This window comes from Thunnus albacares, chromosome 5 (genome assembly GCF_914725855.1).
Source record: "Thunnus albacares chromosome 5, fThuAlb1.1, whole genome shotgun sequence".
In the NCBI taxonomy this organism is placed as follows: Eukaryota; Metazoa; Chordata; class Actinopteri; order Scombriformes; family Scombridae; genus Thunnus; species Thunnus albacares.
Window position 1 is genome coordinate 33,178,926 of NC_058110.1, and position 10,033 is coordinate 33,188,958.

Consider the following 10,033-nt stretch of genomic DNA (forward strand, 5'->3'; position numbering starts at 1 on the left):
TAGCGCCCCCTATGAAATTGCAGCAAAGCAGCCCCAGCAGCAGGAAAAACAGTGGACAAAGGCTGCGGCCTGACGTGTGGGGAGGCGCGAGGGCCTGTTCAACGCTGCTTGCAGCTTTCATTGAAATGACTGTTCTGAGTAGGTTATTGCTTGAGTTGCAGCTCACACAGCAGAACTGTCTGTCATGTTTGTCCAGACTAACAGTCAGTGGTTTTATAGGCCCACATCTATTTATATGGGATTAGATTCATCCGTGTAACTTTTATATCAGCTTTATGGTGGATATGCTGTATATATTTCCATTTTTAGTTTGGTAGTTTGACCAGAGAGTATCAGTCATCAGCCATTTATGTATTTAGCAGAGACAATATGAGATTTGACATCTGGCTGTTGATCAATTATTAATCTGCTTATTAATTTTGTCTTCTATTGCAGATCTTCTAGTCAGAGTAACAGCGTGTGAAAATAAGAGCACAGGTCGGCCCACATGTCAAAAATCATGTAAAAAAAACTTGAAACCTGCTGACAATAAACATACTTCACAATAATATTAATGTTAAGCATTAAATTCACAGTGTTGGAGGCCAAAATGAGCTCTGCAACACACAAGATTTGAAATAAAAGACTGACTATGAGGTTAAAATGCTGAATCTAAGCTTAATTTGTGGATATTGAAATCTGACTCTGGGAAAACCAACCCATACACACAGAAAGATCAGAGACTGAAATCTCACTTATCTGCTGTTTAGTTCTGATGAGGATCTGATGATCATTCAACATAAAAGAACTTTTCAAGTCTGTCTTAAAACAACAGTCAGGTGTCTATATGAAGACTGAAAGAGTTTTTCCTCACTGTAATCATTCCTCCTGTTCATACTAGATATTGAAAGATCCTCTTCAAATGTGCTTTCAATGTAAGTCATTGGGGCCAAAAGTCATTTCGTGCAAAATGCATTTAAAGGTTGATCTGAAGCTTATATGAGAGTGGAGGGGTGACAGAGAAAGATGTCACTCAACAGAACTGTGCAGAGACCTTTAGAGGGGCAGTTGCTCAAAGTTAAAAAGGGGCACATGGAACAAGATTGTAAAACACCACATACACCAACATCATTTATAACATAAGCTGTTGAACTATAGCAACTCATATTCAAGCAGAATGTAACATGGAATCTTACAGTAAACTGCATCATACTATATCATTGTCCCCCACCTGATGAAATCAAAGGTCCTGTAAAGACCAAACAAAGAATGCACTTTTGATAAGATGACAATCTCTGATCCAGAGCATAACATATAGCTCTTCAAATCCCATAATTACACTGAAATTAAAAAACAAACAAACTACAAGACACACAACAACTGGGATGGAAAGGGGATAATCTTTAAAGAATATAAAATACAGCTCAAAATAACAGAGGGGTAGAGTTCAAAAGTAGTGCAAGAGACAGTGAGACAAAACCAGCTGCTACAGTCTTATCTTAAAAGAAACTAAACCGCAAAAATATTTTTTTTGTATCTCACCTATTTCAACCTTTTAACAGCTTGTGAAAACATCATGATAACAGAGTTGTTGTGTAGTGTTAGTACCTGTATTAAATGATTATTTATTTAATTATACTGTATTACTATATTATGTCCTTTAGTTTATATTCAGATAACTGACTTCAAAACTATTTAACTATTTAAACTATATCAAATGGATATCTGACACATTTACAGTCTTTTTAGCATCAAATTCCCTCTTTGTGTTTCCTCGGACAGTGTTTCCCTGTTGAACTGCAGGTGGAAGTATAGTAACAAAAAGAGGGACTTTGGCACTAAAAAGACTGTAACGTTGAAAGATATCTACTTGATTTGACTCATTTGGACGCTGAAGCTTCATATTAGCTTCAGATAAACTTTTAAAGACATGTTTGCACAGAGGGAGGACTGTGGATTTTGTCCTCCATCACTTCCATTATAAGTGTATTTTGATATTCTAATGGTCAGTATGAACAGGAGGAATGATTATGGCAAGAAAAACCTATTTTAGTGTTCATTTGGGCTCCTGACTGCTGTTTTAAGAGAGACTTGAAAGATTGTGAACCCGTCCTTTAATGTTGTTATATTGAAGGAAAGAACATCATTCTAACTTGTTGTTTGCTTTAAACTCAGTCCAGTGTTCAAGTATCTTTGGTGTTATTTTTATATTTGTTATCAGAAACACCTGTTTCATTCTCATACAGCAGTTCATTGACCGGTTTTATTCGTATATAGAGACGGGAACTGAGCGAGACGTGTCAGACTGCATCTTGCTGTCTAAAGAGGTGATATTTCACAATGAGGTGTGCTGCAGCTTTTGTGGCATTGCTGCTCTGTCTGTACTGGACGAGGGCTCAGGGTGAGAGTGGAGGGCTGACAGAGAATGATGTCACTCAACAGGGCTGTGCAGAGACCTTCAGAGGGGCAGTTGCTCAAAGTTAAAAAGGGGCACATGGAACAAGATTGTAAAACACCACATACACCAACATCATTTATAACATAAGCTGTTGAACTATAGCAACTCATATTCAAGCAGAATGTAACATGGAATCTTACAGTAAACTGCATCATACTATATCATTGTCCCCCACCTGATGAAATCAAAGGTCCTGTAAAGACCAAGGTTTTATCATTTTAAGGGTTAATGAATGGCAGGATTAGCCAAAGGCTTCAAGTACTTTTGTCTGAAGGACTCAGTTTATAATGTTTGACTGAACGTCATATAAAACAATTTGCTTTCAAAAACAAAAAACCCAGAGTGGTGAAAAGGCTGCTTCTTTAAAGACATTTAGCATAAACATATTGTTTCTAAACAAAGAATGCACTTTTGATATGATGACAATCTCTGATCCAGAGCATAACATATAGCTCTTCAAATCCCATAATTACACTGAAATTAAAAAACAAACAAACTACAAGACACACAACAACTGGGATGGAAAGGGGATAATCTTTAAAGAATATAAAATACAGCTAAAAGTAACAGATGGGTAGAGTTCAAAAGTAGTGCAAGAGACAGTGAGACAAAACCAGCTGCCACAGTCTTATCTTAAAAGAAACCAAACCACAAAAATATATTTTTTTGTATCTCACCTATTTCAACCTTTTAACAGCTTGTGAAAACATCATGATAACAGAGTTGTTGTGTAGTGTTAGTACCTGTATTAAATGATTATTTATTTAATTATACTATATTACTATATTATGTCCTTTAGTTTATATTCAGATAACTGACTTCAAAACTATTTAACTATTTAAACTATATGAAGTGGATATCTGACACATTTACAGTCTTTTTAGCATCAAATTCCCTCTTTGTGTTTCCTCGGACAGTGTTTCCCTGTTGAGCTGCAGGTGGAAGTATAGTAACAAAAAGAGGGACTTTGGCACTAAAAAGACTGTAACGTTGAAAGATATCTACTTGATTTGACTCATTTGGACGCTGAAGCTTCATATTAGCTTCAGATAAACTTTTAAAGACATGTTTGCACAGAGGGAGGACTGTGGATTTTGTCCTCCATCACTTCCATTATAAGTGTATTTTGATATTCTAATGGTCAGTATGAACAGGAGTAATGATTATTAATGTTCATTTGGGCTCCTGACTGCTGTTTTAAGAGAGACTTGAAAGATTGTGAACCCGTCCTTTAATGTTGTTATATTGAAGGAAAGAACATCATTCTAACTTGTTGTTTGCTTTAAACTCAGTCCAGTGTTCAAGTATCTTTGGTGTTATTTTTATATTTGTTATCAGAAACACCTGTTTCATTCTCATACAGCAGTTCATTGACCTGTTTTATGTGTATATAAAGACGAGAACTGAGCGAGACGTGTCAGACTGCATCTTACTGTCTAAAGAGGTGATATTTCACAATGAGGCGTGCTGCAGCTTTTGTGGCGTTGCTGCTCTGTCTGTACTGGACGAGGGCTCAGGGTGAGAGTGGAGGGCTGACAGAGAATGATGTCACTCAGATTGAGGTTCAGTCTGAGATCCTGGGTGTCAAAGCAACCAGTGATCAGACTAACATCACCCCTGATATCTGGGCTGAGCTGAAGGAGCTGAGAGACATGGTGATCCAACACAGTGTGGAACTGAGGAACAGCAAGAGCAACATAGAGAAGCTGGAGCAAGAGAATACAGGTTCATTCACATACTGCTAAATAGATTCATGCAATGTTCACATATTCATTACTTTTAGGACTAATTTACTGTTTTTATCCCAGCCATACAGGCCAGACTGACAGACAGTGAAATCAAGAATGCAGGTAGATATTTACATTTTATTAAATGATATATAATTCATTCATGTTTGTGATGCTTGTTCTGTCAAGCTGAAGAGTTAAATGTAACCAAATCTTTAAGGTGGTTACTGAGATTAATATCTAAGATTCAAAATGGACCTTTTGGTAAAAAAAAACCCTTAATTGCATTCACAGTTTTGGAGGCCAGAATGAACGCCAGTGACAACAAAGTGGAGCAGCTCGAGAGAGAGAACACAGGTAAATAAGTAAAAATGACCTTTTATGTTAGAAAACATGTTGTTTTAAAGTCTATCAGATGTGAAGTCCAAAAGTGATGAAAGAAGGGTAAAAAGATCTATTTAGCAGAAAAAAGTTCAACATATTGATAAAATTTTACATGTGGATGTTAATCTTAATTTATTTCCTCCTCTTATGAAGGCACAGGTAGACCTACATAGTAATCAAGGAAAAAAGTGAAAACTGCTCACCATTGTCCTACTTTGAAGGACAAAGTAGGACAGGTTCATAATTTACCTTTTTGTGAAAAACGTTACAGTTTTGGAGGCAACAATAAACAGCAGGGAAAAGCTGGTTTTATTCATGCAATTATCACATATTACAAATTGTCATGTCATTTCATACTTGACTGTTGATTGACTGTAAACATTTCACTATTGTAACTAGAAATGTGTTCACAGATTTGAAGGCCAGATTGAACACTGGTGAAAAAATGATGGAGGAGCTCCAGAGGGAGAACACCGGTAAGCTGCAAAACACACAACTACCAGTTTATTAGATTCACATACTGGTATTTCAAGAAGCTGGAGACAGAAAATAAAGATTCATTCACATAGTGCTAAACAGATTCATGCAATGTTCACATATTCATTACTTTTAGGACTAATTTACTGTTTTTATCCCAGACATACAGGCCAGACTGACAGACAGTGAAATCAAAAATGCAGGTAGATATTTACATTTTATTAAATGATATATAATTCATTCGTGTTTGTGATGCTTTTCCTGTCAAGCTGAAGAGTTAAATGTAACCAAATCTTTAAAGTGTTTACTGAGATTAATATCTAAGATTCAAAATGGACCTTTTGGTAAAAAACTTTCAATGTGTTCACAGATTTGGAGGCCAGATTGAACACCGGTGAAAAAGTGATGGAGGAGCTCCAGAGGGAGAACACCGGTAAGCTGCAAAACACACAGCTGCCAGTTTATTAGATTCACATACTGGTATTTTAAGTTCCAGTTATGTATTTTACCTCCTTTACAATAAAAATGATGAATGTGTTCACAGTGTTGGAGGCCAGAATGAACACCAATGAAAATGAGGTGGAGGAGCTCCAGAGAGAGAATGCAGGTGAGCTGCTTATATCATGATTAAAAAGTCAAAATGTCATATTACAGTAGCAGTGAGAATGGCAACGGTAAATCGAGGGTCTTCCTCTGTGCAGAGTGACATGAATACAGTTATTAAATGAGGCAGAAGTGACATTTTGCATCTGTTATTGATGTGAGGAAAATATTCTTTCTATGTGTGTCTCCCACATTCACACAGAACGACCAAAGGTGGCGTTTTCTGTCGGCCTCACTGACGCAGGACAAGTTGGACCCTTCAGTGCTGACATCACACTTAAGTTCAGTAAGATTTTCACCAACATCGGCGAGGCTTATAACCCATCTACAGGTACGTACACCTCTTTCACCCACTCACACTGATTTTATTTGAATTATTACACAATCTTATAGATTTATGATCCAACTTGTCATTTTTTCTGGAATTTCCTTTTCATGCATAACTTTTATTGCATCCCTAGTTGTCCAAGTGTGGAATATCTCTCTTGAAATTGTCTCGCCATTTTTCCAATTTTGTCCTTTTTTGTATTTCTTGTCTTCTTGGTAGGCTAGTTCTGGGTTGGAAGCTCTTATAAAGCTCTTTCAAATAAAGTATGTTATACTGGGATGTACATGATGCCATTATGGTGAAGGGACTTTCTCTTTTACATAGTTTGCACATGTTTTAAAGTATTATGTAGCTATTTGTATTCTATTTGGCAGTCTTTTTTTATTCTAATGGGTTCTTCTGTGAAAGCTTTGATAGTTCTCACTTGTATTTGGTTTAGTTTGTGTTTTCACTGAATTGACTCCTTGATTAGATTTCTAACACAGTCTAACATACACAGACTTGGCGACAAATTAGACTTACACACACGTATAAAGCCTGACAAAAGCAATTAAAAGACTGAATTCCTCCTTTGTTGCAGGTGTCTTTACAGCCCCAGTCAGAGGAACCTACTACTTCAGATTCAACGCATTGGAAGCATTTGGTACTGATAAGTTAGTAGGAATTAAACTGTATCACAATGGCAAGCAAATTACTCTCTCTTATGATAGAGTTGTTAGCAATGGTTATGCCACCGTGTCTAATGCATTTGTTCTTCAACTGGAAAAGGGAGATGTGATCTATCTGGATCTCCAGACAAACTGCAGTGTTTATGATGATTCCAAAAATCGTACCACTTTTAGTGGATTCCTACTTTTTGCTATGTGAGTTCTGCTATAAAAACACCCACAGCTGATTGCATGAAGTCTCAACATTACAGTATTAAAAATATCAAATCCAAATAATCTGTTTGTGTGTATTTTTGTCTGGTTACATGAACACGACAAAAGATGAAAAACTTCTTAACTGACAATATCAAACAACCTCTCCACAGTTTAAAAAACAAGTTACATTCTAGTGTTTTGTTGTTTTTAGGAAACGAAAACCCCAAAAAACTAAGACAAACCCATCCAGCAAAACTTGCTTGAAATGCATCCAAACCCCTCTGCTTATTTATTTTTATTTCTTTAAAAAAATGATTCTTTCTTTTCTTCACATGCTGTCCCCTGTTACCTATCTGTGTCCTTTTATGTTTTGTAAACCAATATCATCTCCTGTTGCCTTTGTATTTGTTAGTATGTCCATATTGTCTATATATGTATGCACTTATCAGTGAATTTAAAAAAAATCATTCTTGTGTTAATGGATATGAAGAGGATGTCACATATAATTGAAATAATTTCACAAAGCATTTTGAAGAAAAATGCTTTTACACAACTCCTGTAGTAGCACGACAGTATTCTATGACTCCATATACAACTGTTTTATGAAGAGAGAACAAAGCAAGAATATCTTTGTATCCTTGCAAATGTCATTTTGATAAGACAGCAGCATCCAAATGACGACCCTTATGGTCATGACTGATCATGATCAGTTATTAAAGAACCACAAGTCAGTTTCAGTAAATTAAAAGCAGTGTGACCAACTCTGCTGGTCTGAAGGAACAAATGACAGCCTTACTTTTGCACTCATACTGGCTGCAGAGTAGAGAGCGGTGTGGATGGTCACAGCATAGAGGTATTGGTCACATGGAGAGTTGTCAGCAAGGTAGTGGACTCTCTGATTCTCCTGGGAGACGACGTCAGCTCTCCTACACACCACCAACCCCGGGACGTACAGGCACACACACACTCCTGTAGTAGCAACAATATCCTATGACTCCATACACAACTGTTTTATGAAGAGAGAACACAGCAACCTTTTTGTGAAAAACGTTACAGTCTTAGAGGCCAGAATAAACACGAGTGAGAATGTGGTCATGGAGCTCAAGAGAGACATCACGGGTAAGAAACAAAAACATCATTAGAAAATAAAAAGAAAAATTGCAAAATATGATGTACAACAGTAATTGGAAAGGAGTCAAAACATTTAACAGAAATGTAACATCTGGGGTTGTTAATCAACTAATCTATTTAACCTATTAATTTTTCACCTCTATCGCAGGTCTTTTGGTCAGAGTAACAACAACTGACAATAAGAATACAGGTAGGCCTACATAGTAACCTAGACAAAATGTGAAAACTGCTAACCATAATCCTATTTTACAATAAAAGTGATAAATGTGTTAAGAGTGTTGGAGGCCAGAATGAGCTCCAGTGAGCTCCAGGTGGAAGAGCTCAAGAGTGAGAATTCAGGTAAAACTAACTAACTAAATAAATAACCATAAGTAAAAAGTTAAAAAGTGATGAAAGAGGAGTAAAAGTGTCTATTTAGCAGAAAAGAGTTCAACATATTGATCAGATTTTACATGTGGATGTTAATCTTAATTTTTGTCCTCCTCTAATGCAGAGTAACAGGAACAGAAAATAAGAGCACAGGTAGACCTACATAGTAATCAAGGAAAAATATGAAAACTGCTAACCATAGTCCTACTTCACAATAAGAGTTTTAAATGTGTTCACAGTGTTGGAGGCCAGAATGAGGTCCAATGAAAACGAGGTGGAGGAGCTCAAGAGAGAGAACGCAGGTAATCTGCTTAAATCATTATTGAAAGTCAAAATGCTGCTATCAGCATCGAACTGACTGCAGTGTCATTATGTTGTACGCTTGAAAAGCAGTTTGTCAGTGAGGAAAATATTTTACAAACAAAAGATGCAGTTACATTTCTCAGAGACTCAGTGATGTTTTCAGTATGCACGTCTCCCACGTTCACACAGACCGACCAAAGGTGGCGTTTTCAGTTGGTCTTACTGACGCAGGACATGTTGGACCCTTCAGTACTGAAATCACACTTCAGTTCAGTGAAGTCTTTACCAATATCGGCCAGGCCTACAACCCAACAACAGGTATTCAGCTCTTTTATATTCAGTCTTCAGTACTGATGTAGGGAGAAGTTCTGACCCCTCGCTGATTTTCTCCTCAGATGCAGGTATCTTCACAGCCCGAGTCAGAGGAGCCTACTACTTCACATTCACCATGTGGGACAACCATACATCAGCGCTGATTGGTGTTTATCTCTATCGCAGTGACAAGAGAGTGATGTATATGACAGCGTCGGCTATGTCTCCACGTGATCTACATGACTCTCTGGTAAGACGACATTGTTGCAGATGAGAGCGACAATCATACCACCTTTGATGATTTTCTACTTTTCCCTCTGTGAGTGCCCACAGTTAATATTACACAGTTTGTGTTAAAAACTATGAACATTCATAAAATCCAAATAACTTGTATGTGTTTTTTTCTGGTTACATGAATACGACTTTACAAGTCAGAGAATGATCGTGCCTAAAATATTTTAAAAAGCATTTGCAATTTTATAAACAAGTTAACTTTAACTTTCAATCCCATGTTAGTGAATGACCACATCTCCTACAGTGACACTCTGTGGATCCATCTATGCACCTTAGAGCTTTATATAGTGCAGTAGAGTCTTTACATATTTGGACAGTACATGTTTTTTCTTGTGTTGGCTTTGCTCTGCAGCAGTATTTGCAAAAAATACTTGAAAAACACACGTTAATACACATCAGATGAACCATGACCCAGTTGTAGCCCTTTACAACCTGAATCTGGGAAACAAACATACACACTTTTGAACATTCAAAGATTGAAATTTCTCTTATCAACTGTTTAGTTCTCATGATCATTCAACATTAATGTACTGTAGTTTTTAAAGGATTCACTACAAATATCAGTCCAGTGTTCAAGGATCTTTGGTGTTGTTTTTATATTTGTTATCAGAAACACCTGTTTCATTCTCATACAGCAGTTCATTGACCTGTTTTATGTGTATATAAAGACGAGAACTGAGTGAGACGTGTCAGACTGCATCTTGCTGTCTAAAGAGGTGATATTTCACAATGAAGCGTGCTGCAGCTTTTCTGGCGTTGCTGCTCTGTCTGTACTGGACGAGGGCTCAGGGTGAGAGTGGAGGGG

The 10,033-nt window shown here is 37.0% G+C and overlaps 1 protein-coding gene across 1 annotated transcript; it reads left to right on the forward strand.

The window, feature by feature from the left end:
* Positions 1–3,894: 3,894 nt before the first annotated feature.
* On the forward strand, positions 3,895–6,823 carry LOC122982314. The gene is made up of 6 exons (XM_044351501.1): positions 3,895–4,162; positions 4,459–4,521; positions 5,396–5,458; positions 5,570–5,632; positions 5,831–5,959; positions 6,537–6,823. The coding sequence occupies exons 1-6, from the start codon at positions 3,895–3,897 to the stop codon at positions 6,821–6,823; spliced, it is 873 nt and encodes a 290-aa protein (XP_044207436.1).
* Positions 6,824–10,033: the final 3,210 nt, after the last annotated feature.

Coding starts and splice junctions, on each gene's coding strand:
- LOC122982314 (XM_044351501.1), top strand. CDS start 3,895: ATGAGGCGTGCTGCAGCTTTTGTGGCGTTGCTGCTCTGTCTGTACTGG. Junction 5,459..5,569: donor GCTCCAGAGGGAGAACACCG/GTAAGCTGCAAA, acceptor ATGTGTTCACAG/TGTTGGAGGCCAGAATGAAC. Junction 5,960..6,536: donor GGCTTATAACCCATCTACAG/GTACGTACACCT, acceptor CCTTTGTTGCAG/GTGTCTTTACAGCCCCAGTC.